At 33.2% G+C, this 19,919-nt stretch overlaps 1 protein-coding gene across 1 annotated transcript in view; it reads right to left on the minus strand.

Annotated features, from left to right (window-relative positions):
* Positions 1–1,811: 1,811 nt before the first annotated feature.
* GLIPR1L1 (GLIPR1 like 1) overlaps positions 1,812–19,919 on the minus strand; it is a 32,671-nt gene continuing 14,563 nt past the window's right edge. The window contains exons 2-7 of the mRNA XM_059404459.1: positions 18,192–18,437; positions 14,940–15,040; positions 6,138–6,226; positions 3,241–3,416; positions 1,966–1,992; positions 1,812–1,877 (exon numbers count right to left, since the gene is read on the minus strand). Coding sequence (XP_059260442.1) covers positions 1,812–1,877; positions 1,966–1,992; positions 3,241–3,416; positions 6,138–6,226; positions 14,940–15,040; positions 18,192–18,437 — 705 coding nt within the window. The remainder of the gene's footprint in view (positions 1,878–1,965; positions 1,993–3,240; positions 3,417–6,137; positions 6,227–14,939; positions 15,041–18,191; positions 18,438–19,919) is intronic.

Consider the following 19,919-nt stretch of genomic DNA (forward strand, 5'->3'; position numbering starts at 1 on the left):
TTCCAAGACCTCAGACACAAAACTGCAACAGCAACTCTTACTTGAATTTCCACCCTGCCAACTTGCCTTACAGATTTCAGACTTGCTAGCTTATGGTCATATAAGACAATTCTATTGAATCTTTCCCCTCTCTTTGTCTCTGTCTCTCTCTGTTGGTTCTGTTTTTCTGGAGAACCTTGACTAATAGAAACATATTTGAAATATAAAATCATTTGTTTTTTTTTTTTTTTAAAGAATAGCAATAATCATCCACATATGTGGAGATACTTAGGTATTTAGCAATATAAACAAAATAACTCTCAATCATGTTAAAAATACATTTGGGGGTGCCTCGATGGCTTAGTGAGTTAGCATATAATTCTTAATTTCCTCTCAGGCCATTATTTCAGGGTCATGAAATCAAGTCCTATGTTAGACCCCATGCTGAGCAAGGAGTCTGCTTAACATTCTCTCTCTGCTCCTCTCCTCCTTGCTCTCTCTATCTCTCTTTCTAAAAACTGTCTGTTTAAAAATAAATTTTAAAATGATTTTTAATATTTATATCTGAGGAGGTTGGTGATTGCTTTAGTTGAGAAGAAAAAGATCTAGATAGTTTAGCCCATAGAAGTCAACAATTCAACATAACTGATTTTTGAAACTGAATTAATTGAATAGTTTCTTTTGTTTTTTGTTTTTGTTTTTTGTCTTCAGACAAAAGAAATGGCAGAATTGACTGATTCTTTGGTTTGTAGAGGTGGTGTTAACTCTACTACAGTTGTGTAGGTTTTAAAAGTTATACTGTCTGTATCCTGTTATTTTATAAGGTCACATTTTAAAATAAAATCTCCTAAAAGAACATACATTTACTTTTCAGAGGTTTAAAATTTAATTGATTTCCCTTTAATCAATTAAATTAATTAAATCAATTAAACTAATCAATTTAATCTTTTCCCATCCATTTCTCCAACTATTTTATGACATTACATGCTATCTGAAACTTTCCTTAATAACATTTTGTTTCTGAATAATATTAATGGTATTCTTAAAGGAAATTACTGGAATATAAGGAAAATACCTGATATCCGAAATGTTCTTTAAGTGTCCTATAATTAAAATGACAATCTAGGGGGCGCCTGGGTGGCTCAGTGGGTTAAGCCGCTGCCTTTGGCTCAGGTCATGATCTCAGGGTCCTGGGATCGAGGCCCGCATCGGGCTCTCTGCTCAGCAGGGAGCCTGCTTCCCTCTCTCTCTCTCTTTCTGCCTGCCTCTCCATCTACTTGTGATTTCTCTCTGTCAAGTATATAAATAAAATCTTTAAAAAAAAATGACAATCTAGGGTGCCTGGGTGACTCAGTGGGTTAAGCCGCTGCCTTAGGCTCAGTTCATGATCTCAAGGTCCTGGGATCGAGTCCCCGCATCGGGCTCTGTGCTCAGCAGGGAGCCTACTTCCTCCTCTCTCTCTCTGCCTGCCTCTCTGCCTACTTGTGATCTCTCTCTGTCAAATAAAGAAATAAAATCTTTAAAAAAAATTAAAAAATTAAAATGAAAATCTAGAAAACTAGAGAGTGGGACTCTTGATGCAATGTAGAATTTAAAAAAAGAGAAAACAATTTAAAAAAAATTTTTTTTCTTTTTTTACTGCTACCCTTCTATACTCAATACATCTTTTGTTAAAATCAGACATTAAATTTAGGTAACAGACAAGAGTGTAGAAGTTTTAAAGAATTAAACTGATGAGAGTTTTATGTTCAGCCATAAACTATTTATTGTCACATTTGAGAACTTTTCTTATATATAAATGACCATTAAAATAGTCTCAAGAAGAACAGAAACTAGGCACAATGGGTTACATGATATCTGTTGAGGTGCTGTCCCTTGTGGATTCCAATCTGAATAGTCTGTCAATAAAACACAACAGTTGAAAGCTCCATTTAGTTTCAAGGGGAGGAAGTAATTGAATCAATATTGAAATAGTTTGATACGTACTTTCAGATTCATCAAGCTCTTTATTACCTAAAGTAGACAAAAAAAATTATAGAATTAAGGGCATTCACTTGCTTTTCTGGTTTTTTAAATAAGATAAACTTAGGAAACTTAGTTTGGCTTTAAACTTAGTTTAACTTAAGAAAATGAAAGTTTCCTCCCCCCAATTCTGCAGTGTTTAAAAATCTATATGATGCCCTCTGCCAGAAAGTCATGTCAACAGATATTTCTAGAGAAGCTTTCATGTTGAAGGGAAAAAAACCACTAAAATTGACAAAACTAAATAAAGTAGTTGACTTTACTTGTAGAATTCTGCCATGTCCATTTAAATTCTGTGAAAAAGAATGTAATTCCCTCATGTTGACTTTTTGGTACCCAGAGCCCTCCATTAAATATCTCATTTGTTTCTGGTGTGGCTCCTGCTCCAAATTTTACTCTGTGTCTTTTTGTCATTAAAATTTTTTCCTCTATTTAACAAGATCCTATAGTTTATTAAGAATTCATTTAATTTAATTCATTTATTCACTTTTTGAGTTTGTACTCTGTATTGAACATAATTCTAGGCTTTAGATATAATAGTTATCAGGAAAAAATAAAGTTTCCTTACAGAAAAGTAAGGGGAGAAAGTCTCTTGTTAATCTGCTCCCATCATTCAAAAAGGAAGTCAACAAAACTAAAAATTGGCTTTATATTTTTGTATTGGATATATATATATATATATATATATATATATATGATGAGAGTCTTATATATATATATATATAGCCAATATATTTTTATATAGCCAATATATTTTTATATATTGGCTATATATTCTTTGTACAAAAAAGAGGAAAAAGCACAAATCAACAGTCATAGGACTTAGATAAGTGGAACCATACCACAGCAAAGATATTAATATTGATTTATTTATGTACTTATTTATTTACTGGAGAGAGACAGAGACAGAGACAGAGATAATGAGAAAGAACAGGAACAGGGAGAAGAAGAAGATGCAGACTTACTACTGAGCAGGAAACCTGATGCGGGGCTTGATTCCAGGACCCTGAGATCATGACCTAAGCTGAAGGCAGATACCTAACTGACTGAGCCACCCAGGCATCCCCAAGGTGTTAATTCTTTACAAATATATTTATATGTAATTCCAACCAAAATTTCAAGGTCCTCTGTAGAACTAATAAACTTATCTCGTGGTTAATTGCAAGAGCGAAGGTTGAGGAAGAGCTGCGTGATTTCTGAACAATTAGAAGAGAAACAAGTTGGGATAACACCTCCTACCGGGTAGCAAAGCTTATTGTAACCTTTGCAGCTTGTGTGGTGCTGTCGTGGAGATTCATTGTCGATAACTGCTTGAATCTTGGGATGAAGAAGCTCATGACAGAAAAAGTCCTCAAGTAAAAGTAGAATATCCAAATAAAGTACAACAAAATGATGTTTAAGAACCCAGAGATTTCCTAAAGCGACAAAAACTAGAGGGTCAAGATTTCAGCGCTGGAGATCCACAGACAATGGACTGACATTATGAAAGCTGATTCCCACCCCAGGAGCCATTTCATTTCATCTTGGGCCCAGGTCTAGGGCTGAAAATCTGGGCTTTGCCCAGGCAGAGGCTGATTTTGGATAAACAGAAACCATTGGAGCTTTTGCTGGGCTTCTAAGACTAAATAGAGAATATTGGAGAATCGAGTTCAAGATCCTGGTGAAAGGGACACCTGGATGGCTCAGTGGGTTAAAGCCTCTGCCTTCGGCTCAGGTCATGGTCCCAGGGTCCTGGGATCGAGCCCTGCATCAGGCTCTCTGCTTAGCCGGGAGCCTACTTCCCTTCCTCTCTATCTGCCTGCTTGTGATCTCCATTTCTCAAATAAATAAATAAAATCTTAAAAAAAAAAAAAAAAGATCCTGGTGAAAGGTAAAGGTGGAAGAATGAGTCCAAGATGGTCATTTTGCCCTTAAATTGTTTAATTTTGAAGCTATGAACAACAGGACTAAAATCCTAGGCTGAAAGCCTCTGGAAAGCAAAGCAGATTTTTCAGTAATCTCAGAATGCTAAAGTAAGGCAGATTAGAATTCAGAACCTCTTAGGGAAAGGCAACAGTGAACACATCAGTCTCTCAGTGGAAAGCTCTGGAAATATATGCCCTTGGAACAGAGACAGAGGTAGACCAAGCCTTGCATGAATTCTAACCCAGGGTTGACTAATCTGTGTTTGGATTAAGGTGAACAACCTTGACTCTGTTCAGCAGAGGAAAAGGTAGAACTCCCTACATTTTGTTTTACACATATTGTTAGTTGCTTAATAGGCACTTATTAGGCATATACCAAGTGTTTTTGCAGTATACTGCTGTGACACAAACTTCCAGAACAACGGCTTAAAACAATAAAGATTTATTATTATTTATTACAATTATCTGGATTGGCTGGCTCTACAAGACAATTACTCTGCTCTATGTAGTGTCTTCAGGACTCAATGACATAATTGCATTTAGCTAGAGCTCAGATGGGGGTTGAAATAGAAAATTGACCTCTCCTGTTCCAAGGCCTTTCTCCGTGAGACCTCTCCAGTAGGAAAGTGTGGAACTGAAATTCTGGGAGGATTCCAACAGAGCAAAAGCAGAAGCTGCAAGTATCTTCTAAAGGGTAGGGCCAGAACTGGCAATAATATTAGGACCTCTTTCAGGAGGAGGAGGAGGAGAAATATTCTCCACTTTCTTGGGAGGAGTGGCATATATGTAAAGGAAGGGAGGAATCATTAGTCGCCATCTTTAAAGATAATTCTCCACACCAAGAAAAAGAGCATGTTACCAAAACGAAGAGAAAACCAAACAATCTTGATACTAGAAACAGACCAGGTGATCGAGATGCTGGAGATTGCAGAAAGAGTTTGGAGTGTTTGAAGCTGGTAATCATGGAACTTAGTGTGTCAAAGGGAGGATACCAACAACAGCAACAAAAGTAGTAGAGGAGAAAAGCAAGAGCCAGAGTGATCATAACTGGACTTACTGGCCTTGGAATAGAATCATATTTTTCTTTAACTGGAGTAAGAAGCAACTGAGGAATTTTAAGAAAACAATTTGACCTGGATTTTCTTTCTGTAGAAACAGTTTGGAGAAGGAAGAGAAGTGGGAGATTACTAACTCAGGCAAGAAATGACAGTGGCTTGGATACTGGGCAGGAAGGGGAAGGTAAAAAAAAAAAAAAAAAGTGTATCATTGTTATCTTTATGTCCCTTTAACTAAAAAACATTAGTTTGCAAATAGGAGATATACAATGAATTTATTTCTTAAACTGCTTTGAATGAAATTTAAAATTATTCTAATACTTCTAATTCATTGTTTAACTGAAGTAAATATCAATATGAAAGTATACATGCCTCATAAATGGAAATTATTACAAAGTGAACACATGTAGGTAAACATAGCATAATTATAGAAAGACCTTCTTGTAACCTATTCTATTTAATTAACTCCTTTTTGGTCACTAAAGATAACCACTATCCTGACTCCAAATGTAGATTAGTTTTGCCCAATATTTGAACTTTATATAAATGAAATCATTTAATATGCATTATTTTTGTGTCTATTTTCTCTCATGGCACCAAATCATCATCATCATCTTCTTCTTCTTTTTTTTTTTTTTTTTTTAGTTTTCAGATGATCTCCTCTCTTTGCTGTTTCACTGAAAATTTTTTCAATCAAGAATTTATGCACTTATCTTTAAAAAAAAATCTTTGTTCTGAGAACCAAAAGATTGAAAATGGAGGAGAAACATATTAGCTTTAAATCACAATTAATTTGCACATTGATTAATGTATTATTTCTACGTGAGTCACTATTTTGATAATAACTAATAAACGGAAGTGATTGAGAGCAATTACAAATAAGAAACATTTCGATGAACAGATATTTTTAGTATCGTAGCAAACTGGATCACAGTTATACCTTACTCCTGTGTGTCCTTAAGCTTGAGAGGAAAAATAATCAGTGAAGTAGGGAGGGATCATCTGAGTTTAAATATGGTAATTTATGACCAATGATTTCTATCACCATATAGCAGCAAAGAGGAATATAGTCAGTAATTCCTTATATACTTGAGGATCCAAACTTTAAAATACAATTAATTTATGGAAACTGGTCTCCAAATAGAATGTTATGATTATTTTTTTCCTTTTTGCTTACCGCAGAGGTTCTTTATACAAGTTTCTTCTTCTGCACACAAAGAGCAGGATATTCCTTTAGTGTAAGGAGGTTGATTTTGATAATTTCCTCTGTAAAAAGAGAATAATTGATTAGCCAAATGGATATTAATTTCTCTAATGTTGTGCATGAATTTATGCAAGTTGTTTTGGTCACTCACTCATGAATGTTTGAAAGGAAAAATAACTTTGGTCCCAATTTTAGGCTCCTTTTTTTTGGTAAAAGGAAACAATTAAAACTGTTTACAGGATGTCCCTAATCCATGTGGCAGTTATATACTTGAATATTCTGTAAAATACAAATTAGATGTGAACCCCGTGTAATTATGCATGCTGACAGTTACAAAATTCTTATTGTAAACACTGATTATCACTTGATTTTGTAAATACAATAAAAATTTAAATTGCAAGGAGAAACATATGCTTTATGTTCAGTACCATAGTTCTTATCTAGTTCTCTTGGTGATGTATCAATAAGACTTGGTAACTATTATGCCTGCTTTTCAAGAAAATAAGTGGCTACATTTTAACAAACTGCTTTCCTCCCCATCTCTGTATCTGTGGAAGGCTTTAAAAAGTGTTAATTACCCAGAGTACACAAAGAAAAACATTAATAACACCAGTAGTATTCCATTAAAAATATGTGGCAATTTATCCATTTGTAGATGGACATTTGGTTTATTCCAAATACAGTTACTATGCACATTTTGAATTTTCATATATAAGTCTTTACATGGACCTAACATGGACCTACATTTCCTTGGATAAAAGGAATGAATAGATCATATGGTAGATGCATATTTTACTTCTTAAGTAACTTCCACACAGGTTATACAAAGTTACTGTAACACTTTATATTTCTACCAGAGTGTTGAAAATTCTGGTTGCTTCACTTCCTTGTCAGGACTTGGATTGGCCAGTCTTTAACCATTCTAATTGTGTAATGACATTCATTGTGGTTTTAATTTGTGTTTTCCTAATGATTAATGATGTTTAGCATTTTTTCATGTGCTTATTTGCCATCTGCATGTCTTCTTTGTTAATCTTTTGTCCATTAAAAAAAAACTGAGTTTTAAGTTTTTCTAATATTGAATTGTCAGGGTTCATCCTATATTCTTGATATAAGCCATTTTTTAGATAAGCTTTACAAAGACTTTCTTCTAGTCTACAGTAGGTTGTTTTCTTATTCTCTTACCAGTGTCTTTGAATAGCATTAATTTTAAATTTTAATGAAATCCAAATTATTTCTTTTATGGGTCATGGTTTTGATGTGATAGCTAAAAAAATCTGGCTATTTTAAGGTCACAAAGATTTCATCTGTGTTTTCTTCTAATAGTTTTACAATTTTGGGTTTTACATTTAGGTTTATGATCCATTTTGAGTTAATTATTATAGGTTGTATGTTGTATAGACCTGAGTTTGCTTTTGTTTTTATATATGAATGACAAACAGTACCAGTACCATTTATTAAAAAAATGTTTTCCCACTACATTGCCTTTGTGCATTTTGGGAAAATTAGTTGACCACCATGTATAGGTTTATTTCTGGACTCCACATTCTGTTCCACTGATCTATTTGTTTAACTGTATATCAGTTGTTGTGATTACTCTAGCATTAGTAATTCTTGAAAACAATAGTGTTAGCCTTTCTACGGCATCTGGGTGGGTCAGTTAGTTAAGCATCTGTCTTCAGCTCATGTCATGATCTCAGGGTATTGGGATGGAGCCTGGCGTTGGGCTCCCTGCTCAGTAGGGAGTCTGCTTCTTCCTCTCCCTATGCTTCTTCTCTCTTCTCTCAAAAAATAAAAAATTAAAATTAAAAAAAAATAGTGTTAGCCCTTCAAAAAATTTTTTTTCAGAGTTGATTTGGGTTTAAAAGTCCTTTTCACTTCCATATGAAATTTGTGATCAGTTTGTCAATTTCTTCCATAAAAATCTGGAATTTGTATTGAATTATATTGAGTCTATAGATCAATTCATAAAAATTATGTCTTGACAATATCGAGTCTTAATTCATTAACAGCATATAATATCTCCAATTATTTGTATCTTTGTTAATTTCTGTCATGAATATTGTATAGTTTTCAGTGTAGAAGTCTTTCATGTTTTTTGCCAGGTTTATTCCTAGATAATTTTTATTTTTTTGATGCTGTTATAAATGGTATTGTTTTTTTGATTTATGATTATTTATTGCTAGTGTACAGACATGTAACTGAGTTTTATATATTGATCTTGTATCCTGAAATTACTAAGTTCACTTACTAGTTTTGGAAAAATTTTCAGTTTTTTTTTTTTAATATAGACTTACAAACTAGAAGTCAGCAAATTATGACCCATAGGCCAAGTCTGGCCTGCTTCTGTGCAGTCTGAAAGCAAATTAATTTTTTAAATATTTTTATTGGGTTATTTAAAACAAAATGAAAGCAAAGATGAAGGTAACAATATATATGGCATGCAAAGCTTAATATATTTACTTCCTGGTACTTCAGAGAAATTTTTTATTACTATTGGTGTAATATTACATATAGATTTTTCACAGCTGTCCTTTATTAGGTTTAAGAAGTTACCTTCTATTCCCAGTTTTCTAAGACCTTATATCAGGAATGAATGTTTAGCTTTTTCTCAATCTATTGAGATGATCATGTGATCTTTATTTTTGTGTTGATTAATGCAGTAAATTACATTGATTGATGTATTTAGAATGTTAAGCCACCTCTATATTCCTGGAATAAATTCCATTTAAAAAGGTCTCTTAGCCTTTTACCATATTGATGGATTCAAATGCTAAATTTTGTTTAGGATTTTTATACATATATTCACAGCTCTATGGTTTTCCTTATTTCATTTATCCTTTGCAATTTGTGTCCTTGGAGGAATTTTTCCATTTCACCAGATTGCCTCTTGATTGATTAACCCTATTGTCTTTTTTTTTTTGTAAGAGAAAAGAGAGAACACACATGAGACTGCATGTATGAGTATTGGAGGAAGGGCAGAGAGAGAGGGTGAAGAACCTTAAGCAGATTTCATGCTCAGTGTGGAACGTGATGCAGGTCTCTCTCACAACCCTGAGATCATGACATGAGACAAAATCAAGAGTCAGTATTGGAATAATTGGATCATATGGTAATTCCATTTTTAATTTTTTGAGGAACCTCCATGCTGTTTTCCACAGTGACTATACAAGTTTATGTTCCCTCCAGTAGCATATGAGGGTTCTTTTTTTCTCCACATCCTAAGCAACACTATTTGTTTCATGAGTACTTTTTAAGATTTTTATTTATTTATTTGATGGACAGAGATCACAAGTAGGCAGAGAGGCAGGCAGAGAGAGAGGAGGAAGCAGGCTCCCTGCTGAGCAGAGAGCCCGATGTGGGGCTGGATCCTAGGATCCTGGGATCATGACCTGAGCCAAAGGCAGAGGCTTTAACATGCTGAGCCACCCAGGTGCCCCATGTTTCATGAGTTTTTGATTTTAGCCATTCTGACAAGTGTGAGGTGATATCTCATTATGGTTTTGATTTTCATTTTCCTGGTTATAAGTGATGTTAAGCATCTTTTCATGGGTCTGTTGGCCACATGTCTGTCTTCTTTGGAGAAATGCCTGTTTCTATCTTTGACCCATTTTTTTTTCTTTGACCCATTTTTGGTTTTGTGTGTGTGTTGCATTGTGTAAGTTCTTTATACATTTTGGATATTAACCTTTTATTAGATACATCATTTGCAAATACCTTCTCTCATTCATTAGGTTGTCTTTTAGTTTTATTGTTTCCTTGACTGTGCTGAAGCTGTTTATTTTAATACAGTCCCCCAATAGTTTTTTACTTTTGTTTCTCTTGCCTTAGGAGACATATCTAGAAAAATGTTGCTATGGCCGAGGTCAGAAAAATTACTACCTGTGCTCCCTTCTACAATTTTTGTTTTTGGGTCTCATGTTTATGTACCTAATCCATTTTGAGTTTATTTTTGTGTATGGTGTAAGAAAGTGGTCCAGTTTCATTCATCTACATGTAGCTGTCCAGTTTTTCCAACACCATTTATTGAAGACACTTTTCCCATTGCATATTCTTGCTTTGTTGTCAAAGATTAACTATATAATTTTGGGTTTACTTTTGGGCTCCCTCTTCTTTGTCTTTTTATGCCAGTACCATACTGTTTTTATTACTATAGCTTTGTAGTAGATCTTAAAATCTGGGATTGTGATACTTCCAGTTTTGGTCTTCTTTTTCAAGATTGCTTTGGCCACTTGAGGTCTTCTGTAATTCTGTACAAACTTTAGGGTTATTTGTTCTAGCTCTGTAAAAAATGCTGTTGGTATTGGATAATGACTACATCAGATCTGTAGATTGATTTGGGTAGCATAGTCATTTTAACAATATTTGTTCTTCCAATCCATGAAATGGAATGTCTTTCCATTTCTTTGTGTCCTCTGTTTCTTTAATCAATGTTTTATAGTCTTTCATCTCCTTGGTTAAGTTCCTGGATGCTTTTATTATTATTGTATTATTTTTAAGCTCAACATGGTGTTGAACATACCTGAGAATAAGTCCAGAGCTGAGATCAAGAGTTAGATGTTTAACCAACTGAGCCACCTAGGTTCCCCTTATTATTTTTGGTGTTAAGGTAAATAAGATTTTTGTCAATGTTGATTCCTTTTTCTGCTACTTCATTATTAGTGTATAGAAATGCAATAGATTTTTGTACATTGGTTTGGTATCCTGCAACCTTACTGAATTCATTTATCAGTTCTAGTAGTTTTTTGGTGGAGTTTAGGGTTTTCTATGTATTGTGTCATATCTGAAAATAGTGAAAGTTTTACTTTTTCCTCACCTATTTGAAAGCCTTTTATTTCTTTTTCTTATCTGATTGCTGTGTCTAGGACTTCCAGTATTATGTTGAATAAAGTGCTGAGAGGGGATATCCTTGTCTTATTCCTGATTTTAGGAGAAAAACTCACAGTTTTCTTTTTACCATCGAGTATGATGTTTGCTGTGAGTTTTTCATATATGGCCTTTATTATGTTGAGGTATGTTCCCTCTGAACCAACTTTGTTGAGGGGTCTTTTTTTAAAATTATGAATAGATGTTGTACTTTGTCAAGTACTTTTTCTGCATCTATTGATACAACCTTTTTTTTAATCTTTTCTCTTACTCATGTGACACAAGTATATTGATCTGTGAATACCAAATCACCTTTGTATCTCAGGAATAAATCCCACTTGATTGTGATGAATGATTTTTTAAATGTATTGTTAGATTCCGTTTCCTAATATTTTGTTGAGAATTTTTTAATCTATGTTCATCAGAGTTATTGGTTCATGGTTCTCTTTTTTTTTTGGTTTTGTTATCTGGTTTTGGTATCAAGGTAATAGTCTCATAGAATGCATTTGGAAGTTTTCCTTCTTTTTGGGGGGAATAGTTTGAGAAGACTAGGTATTAACTCTTCTTTGAATGTTTGGTAGAATTTGCCTGTGAAGCTATCTGGTTCTGAACTTTTGTTGGTTGGGAGTTTTTGATTATTGGTTGAATTTCATGACTGGCAATCAGTCTGTTCAAATTTTCTATTTTTTTCTGCTTCAGTTTTGGTGGGTTATGTGTTTCTAGGAATTTATCCATTTCTTCTAGGTTGTCTAATTTGTTGGCATATGATTCTCATAATATTGTCTTATAATCCTTTGTATTTTGGTGGTATCAGTTATTTCTCCTCTTTCATTTATGATTTTATTTATTTGAGTCTTCCTTTCTTTCTTTCTTTTTTTTTTGTGAGTCTGGTTAAAGGTCTATCAACTTTGTTTATCTTTTCAAAGAACAAGCTTCTGGTTTCATTGATTTGTTCTATTGGTTCTTTTTGTTTTGGTTTGGTTTTTAGTTTCTATCTCATTAATTTCTTCTCTAATCTTTATTATTTCCTTTCTTTTGCTGGTTTTGAGTTGTGTTTTCCTTTTTGAGCTCTTTTAGGTGTTAGGTTAATTTGTTAGGTGTTAGGTTAAGTTGTTTATTTGAGATTTTTCTTGCTTCTCAAAGTAGGCTTGTCTTGCTATAAACTTCCTTCTTAGAATAGCTTTTGCTGTATCCCAAAGATTTGGGACTATTGTGTTTTCATTTTCCATTTGTCTTCATGTATTTTTTATATTTCTTCTTTTATTTCTTGGTTGACCAATTCATTGTTTAATAGCATGTTATTTAACCTCCATGTACTTATGTTCTTTACATATTTTTTCTTGGGTTGATTTTTCATTACTTCTGTCTTTATATTTAAACTGTGTTTGTGTAGTGGCATGTAGCTGGCTCAGTCAGTGGAGTTTGTGACTCTTGATCTCAGGGTTGTGAGATTGAGCCCCACATTGGGTATGAAGATTACTTAAAAATAAAATCACACAAAAAAATAAAGTGTGCTTTTGTAGACAGCATGTAATTGGTACTTGATTTCTTATCTAATCTTGGAATCTGTGCCTTTTCTATTGATGTTTGTATCATTTAAATTTGATGTGATTATTTTAAAAAAATATTTTATTTATTTATTTTGAAAGAGAGAGAGAGAGATAGTGAACATGTGTGGGGCCGGAGGAGCAAAGGGAGAGGGAGAGAGAGAATCTCAAGCAGACTCCATGCTGAATGTGGAGCCCAACATGGGTCTTGATCTCATGAATGTGATATCATGATCTGAGCTGAAAGTGTCTGGAAAAGTCAGCAGGCACCCCTCATGTGATTATTGATATAGTTAGGTTTGAGGTTATCATCTTATTTATTTTAGTCATCTCCTCGGTTCTTGTCCATTCCCCTTTTTCTTTTTTCTGCCTTTCTTTAGATTAAGTGAATATTTTTTAAAATCTAATTTTACCTGCTTTGTTGATGCCTTTGCTATAACTAATTTTATTATTTAAGTAGTTGGAGCCTATAGTATGCATCTTTTACTTATCACAGTCAATTTAAATTACTGCACTTAACAGAGTAAAAGAACCTTAATATACTTAGATTTTTCTCTTTTGGCCTTTATCCTATAGTTATCACATATTTTAATTTTATGTAGTTGTGACTCTCACAATGCATTGCTATTATCTTTGATTAAACAATTATCCTTGGAAGAGAATTAAATAATAAGAAAAACATCCTATATATTCCTCATGTAGTTAATATTTCCAATGGTTTGAAAAAACCTATTCTTTTAATTTTAAAATATATTTTCAAAACATAGAATTCTCAGTGGACAGTTTTTTTTTCTTTCAGTATTTAAAGATATTGCTGTTTTCTCTCTGACATTACTTCCACTGAGAAATCTGCTGTCATCCTTATCTTTGTCCCTCTGTATGTAATGTGTCTTAGTTCTCCAGCAGCTTTTAAGATTTTCTCATTATTACTTTTTTTGAAAAAAATTTTTAAAAGATTTTATTTATTTGAGAGAGATAGCATGAGAGGGGCGAGGGTCAGAGGGAGAAGCAGAGTCCCCCGCTGAGCAGGCAGTCTGATGCAGAACTCAATCCCAGGACTCCAGGATCATGACCTGAGCCAAAGGCAGTTGCTTAACCAACTGAGCCACCTGGGTGTCCCCTGAAATATTTTATTATAAGGTGAGTTGGTGCAGTTTTCTTGATGTTTCTTGTGTCTTGGGATTTGTTAGCCTTCTTGTTCTGTGAGTTTATAATTTTCCTTAAGCTTGGAAAGTTTTGGGCCATATTTCTTAAAATATTTTTCTGGCCTGCCTCTTCCAGGAAATCAATTCTGCCTAAATTATCTCACAGATAACAGTGTCTTTTTATCTTTTTAGGATTCTTTTTCCTTATATATTCTATTTTGGATGGTAATAAGTAAGTATTCAGTAGTTCTGCAATTTCTATGGTATTTATAAAAACTGAACTTTGCCTGACATTTTAAAGTATGCATTTGTCATTTTTGTTTTTGTTACTGATTGAGAGGCAACCAAAGAAAACACAGAGATATACACATTTGTACTTCTCCATAGCCATTTCGGCATATCTCAGATCCTTTTTGCAAATTATGTATATTTTATTCTTTTCCTGTGTTTTTAACTTTTGTACTTAAAAAAAAATTTTCGGTTCTTAAAAGAGTTGGACTATTAACTGATTTTTATTTTCTTCCTTGTATAGATCTATTGGGCTTAGAGTTCCAGATTTTCATTTTTGGGGACTCCCATTAGGCTCATGTTGTATTTCCATTTAGATATGCAATTATTAAAAATTATGATATTCTTTTCTTAGAAGAATGTGCATTTCACTGTCATTCTCAATCATTTACTCATCTCAATTATGTCATATTAGAGAAGCATCTGCCAACCTCTTCTGTGTTCCAAGTATTTAGATATTACTGGGGCAATGTATTTTATATTCTCTTATTTTAAGTTAAACATTTTCCATAATTTTCATTCTCAAATTTAAGTATTTCATAATAGGAATAATTTTTTATATAAGGTAATGTTCTCTCACCACCTTCTATTTTATTGTATTTTTTTAGTTGCGCTACAGAGAGAGACTTCAAATTTATTAAAAATATACTTGTCCCCAGGATGCCTGGGTGGCTCAGTCGGTTAAGCAGCTGCCTTCGGCTCAGGTCAAGATCCCAACATCCTTGGATCGAGTCCCACATCGCGCTCCTTGCTCAGCAGAGAGCCTGTTTCTCCCTCTGCCTCTGCCTGTTCTCACTCTCTCTGACAAATAAATAAATTAAATCTTAAAAAAAATACTTGTCACTTTAGTGTAAGGTTCTAATCTATTTTGGGAACAATTCTTAACATGTATTTTAAGTTAAAATATTTTTAATAGCAAAATAACTTACGCAGGTGCATAGTTGCATATGAACATTGCAGTTTCATATCCCTCAAATCCAGGACATACTGTTACCGCACAACCAACTTTATATGAATCGGCCCAAACTACCTACAAAGGAAAGAATTTTAAAATAAAATATGCCAAACAACTTTATACAAACAATGCATTATGGGAGCAGGTATAGTCTTTGTCATGCTACCAAAAATGAATGCACATAACTATTTACTCTCTATTTATTTTCTTAATTTTTAATATTAATTTTAAAACAATTATTTTGTTAAGGCTATTTTCCTGAGGTCTATTTAAGTAGGTTTTCCTCACTGTTAATTTGCATAAATTGAAAGGAGGATATAACATAAAAACAAAATTATGTTTTTTTCTAGATGACTTATGAAATGTATTTTAATTTCCTCCATGGGCATATTATATAAATGATATTAAAGTCAGACTATAAATGAAAATAATAAAAACTTCTTTTTCTCAGAAAAATTTTACTTCATTTATGATCATGTTTTAAATTTTGTGGTCTTAACCATATTCTTACCTTTGTTAAGTAAACAAGAGACAGATAAGGATAGAGATTAAGAATGTAATGAGTCTTCTGCAAAACATACTTGTCACAGAGATGGCGTATCTTTATTTTTGTCTAGTTGGAAAGAATAGCAAAGTTATCAAAAGGAAGATGACTCCTATGGAAAACTAGACAGGGGAGAGAGAGAAAAGAGTGAAGAAGGCTACTGTTTCTTTAATAATGGTAACAGATGAGAGAAGAGTAAGAGAGAAGAGATGAGTTTTGCTTCTAACCATGTGTGTAGCTTAAGAGATTGACATCAGTTGTGCTTGATTCTTAAAAGATCCTTTTCCTTTAGGATGTTTCAAAAAGTTAATATGCCATACAACCGCAAGTATATATATTTTCCAAGAAATCTTGTTTTAAAATTTGGTTCATGAGTATATGGCTACTCCATGAAATTCTATTTGCTTAATGTAACAAAGTTATTATTCTATTATTCTGTTTTATAATATATTACTTTCATTAAAGGGACTAGATGTGACAACATGAACACTGATTGTAACTTCAATATGAATGTCAGCAAACAGTAAATGCAGGAAATTTTTAACTCATTTTGTTTAGAACATAAAGCAAGATGTAGTTGCTGAACAAGTAGAAAGAAGGAACTCATTTCTAATTATTTAAGCATATGTGTAAATTAGTCAGTGTGAAGTGAGCTTACAATTTTGATGTTGCAATGATAGCAGAGAAGGAGTATTTGGAAACAGGTTCCTTTTGACTTGAAGCAAAAGAGAGACGAAGGATTATATAAAGGCTCTTGAATTAGTCTTGATGGCATATTAGGGGTATTACATTCTGCTTGTTATCAGTACACCTAACATTTGGATTCCATTCTTTTGATTTTCCTAGCAGTAGCCAAACCATATTCTTTGCAGACATCTGTCCTGAGAAGGGTTTCCAGATTTATAGTGTCCTGTTGTTGGGCAAGGAATGAATAGAAGGGGAGCATGGAAGTTGCTAATCTCTTTGGTCAGAGCTCCTCTGATAAAAAGGACTTGCTTTAAGTCACGATATACTAATATGTCTTATACAGATGAGTAAGTTTGGAGAAGAAAGTCCTTTTTTATTGCTTAAATTGAGCTTCCAAGAGTTCAGTGACATTTTTAAGACTGGTTTAGCTTAAAAACAACTTTGACTTCTCAGCAAAAATTCCTACCAAAATAATGAGAATAATTGGGAAAATAATGTGAAATAAAGTTACTGGACACTGGTATCTTGAAAAGGATAATGCCTTTTGTGAGTTCAGGGGAGAGGATCCAGCTGTACAATTGTCCCAGATTATTGCTTTGAGAAAGTTTTCATGCCATGGCTGGGCGGGGCGGGGGTGGGATGGGAGGAAGCATCTGGGAAAACCAGCAGATGCTTGATGGATTCTCACAATTGAGAGGCATAGCTGAGAGTTTGGGGAGACCAAGGAGGCAGGAGTTTAGAGAATACAGTAGTGGGGAGGTGAAAATTTCACCATGATACAACTGTAGAGATCTACAGAAAGTCATCATCATCAATTCAGCAGAGCATTAATCAGAATGTATGTGAAGAAATTACCCGACGCCTGGGAAAGAACCACCTATAAAAACTAGAAGAAGGATGTGAAGACTTAAACAGGCCCAGGATTCGAGGCTGTTCCTACTAGCCACACTGGAAAATACCAATTTCTGGGGCATTGGTAGAGTATGCACAGGAGTCTTGCTTTATAAGAACCAAAAAAAAAATTAAAAAAATTTTAGGTAATATAACTGTATCCCAGAAGACAGTTCAAGAATATTTAGAGATATATAAATAAATCCTGCATTCAACAAAGCAAAATTTATAAATTTGGGAATATATTAAATTTACCCAGCAGCATGATAAGAAGCAAGAAAATATGGACCATAATGAAGAGGGAAAATCAGTCCATTGAAACTAACCCACAACTAACCTAGATGCTAGAATTGGGAAGGAAAAAATCAAAATAATGATTATAACTGTATTCTATATGATTAAAATCCTAGATGAAAGATTAGATATACAGGGTACAATTATTTATTAATTAATGAACTTAAAAATAAAGCATTTATTTTAAATGAATGTGAATTTAGTCACAGAAGAAAAAAATCAGGAAAAGAGAGAAGAGAACATCAGTCAACTATGGAAAACTTCAAGTGGCTTTCTGCATGAGTAACAACTCTGGGAAGAGGGTAGCAAGTGAGAATGACAGAAATATTTGAAGAAATAATGGCAAACGTTTCTCAACATTTGATTTAAACTGTAGACCCACAGTCCCAAGAAGCTCAGTAAACTTCAACAGAGAAAACATGAAGAAAACTTCAGTGCATTATTATGAAATTGCTCACGACTTGTAATAAAGGAAGAATTGTAAAAGAGCAAAGACACATAAAGTACAAAGGAATAAAGAAAAGATTATAGTAGGTTTCTTGTTGGAAACAATGCAGATGAGATGAGACTTTAAAAATCTTACTCCACTGTGACATGACTGTGGAGTAAGATTTTTAAAGTCCAGAAAAACAAGACAAACAAACAAACCAAAATTCTAGTATATAGAAATCTATTCCCAGTATAATTATCTTCCAAATGAAAGTGCTTTTTTAGATACTTAAAGGAAGCTCGAAAGAAAATGCTTAAAAATTTGTCTTTTGTTAAAAGGTGCATAAATAAGAACTAATCAACAAAATGTTAAATATTTACCTGTGTATAATGGCCACAAACTTTGGAACATGATAGGTTATCATAATCATAGAACTCAGTTTCATTAAACCAAGCAGTAATAGCAGATTTTGGTGAAAATATGCGTAATCCACCGAACCAGATATTTTCTCCAACAAATTTATAATTTGAATAGCATCCATATGGTATTGATAAACAGGAGTTGTGTTCAAATTTGCACTTGTTTGCCCATGCTTTAGCAACCTTTGCTAAACCATCATCCCAACTCTGAAAGATAAAACAGTTTAAATTGAATTATGCATATTTGCTTGGATTAAAGCTATTCTAATGATTGCTATCCGATTTTGTTTAAATTTGTTTTAATAAGATAGATATATATATGTATATATATATATTTGGTATTATGTTTACAGTTAGTCATTTTTTTTAGTCTACTTCAGAACCATTTAGTACCCACTCTATGACAGTTTATCTGAATTTCCAATACCTTGCAGATGACCTAGCACATTAGAGGCACTCAACAAATATATTCAAATGTGATTTAAATTAAGTCAAGGGTTCACAGTCTAGTAATTCAGGTCATGCAAATATACCATAAGTGCAAGATAAGTACCCATTTGTAAGTAAAAAGGGAAAATGCCTCTTGGCACACAGGAATAGAATTTCCTTAATTTGATTGAGAATATCTACCCAAACCAGAACACAAATAAAAAACGCTATTAACAGGCACCAATATAATGATGAAATATTGAAAGCTTTCCCCCAAGATTGGGAAACAGGATGTCTCATTATTTCTATTTAAAATAATACAGAAGTTAGGTGGTGTAATAAAATATGTGAGCTATAAATACATAAGAAAAAGACATAAAATGCAAAATGACGAATCTAGCATTATTCATAGATAACAAGACTAGGTATGTAGAAAATTCAAACGAACACACAAATAAAACTACAGGAAAAAAGCGAAATTATCAGTTTCCAGATATCAGAAAAATATACAAAATTGTGTTTCCATATATATTTCAGAAACAAATAATTTCAAAGTTAACAAATATATAAGGATAAGTCCAATAAATTATATAAAAAATCTCTACCCTAAAAAGGTACAAAATATCACTAAGATTGATTTGTAAAGACTTAAATGGCTAGATGTAAAATATTTATGAACTAGAAGATTTAATATAGGTAAAGGATTGGATATTGATAATTTAATTCAGTTCTAAAAAAATATCTAAGTAGCTTTTTTGGGGGGTGGAAGTTGATTTCAAAATTTATATGGAAGTTCAAAGAATCATCAATACCTAAGACAATCTATTAAAAGTAAAGCAAGGCTAGAGGACTTATTGTACCAGATATCAAGACATCACAAATCTACATAAAGACATTGTGGTATTGGCACAATATATGGGTAGACAAATATCCCAGTGAAACAGAATAGAGTCCAGAATCAGTTTTTTACAAGAGTGGCAATGTCTTAATGTAGGTATTATTGGCAAGATAATTTTTCAAATTTAAGTAAGCTCTATGCCCAATGTGGTGCTTAAACTTACAACTCTAGGATCAGGGCCAGCCTCTCACAAGATGAATTTTTAAATACTTTTTTTTTTCCAAATTAATTTTAGATACACAAGAGTTTACAAAAATAGTACACAGAGGTCCTGTGCAAACTTTGTCTGGTTTTTCCACTGATAGTGTTCTAAGTAACTATAAAACGATATCAAAGTGAAGAAACTAGGGCGCCTGGGTGGC

This window comes from Mustela nigripes, chromosome 6 (genome assembly GCF_022355385.1).
Source record: "Mustela nigripes isolate SB6536 chromosome 6, MUSNIG.SB6536, whole genome shotgun sequence".
Lineage (NCBI taxonomy): Eukaryota > Metazoa > Chordata > Mammalia > Carnivora > Mustelidae > Mustela > Mustela nigripes.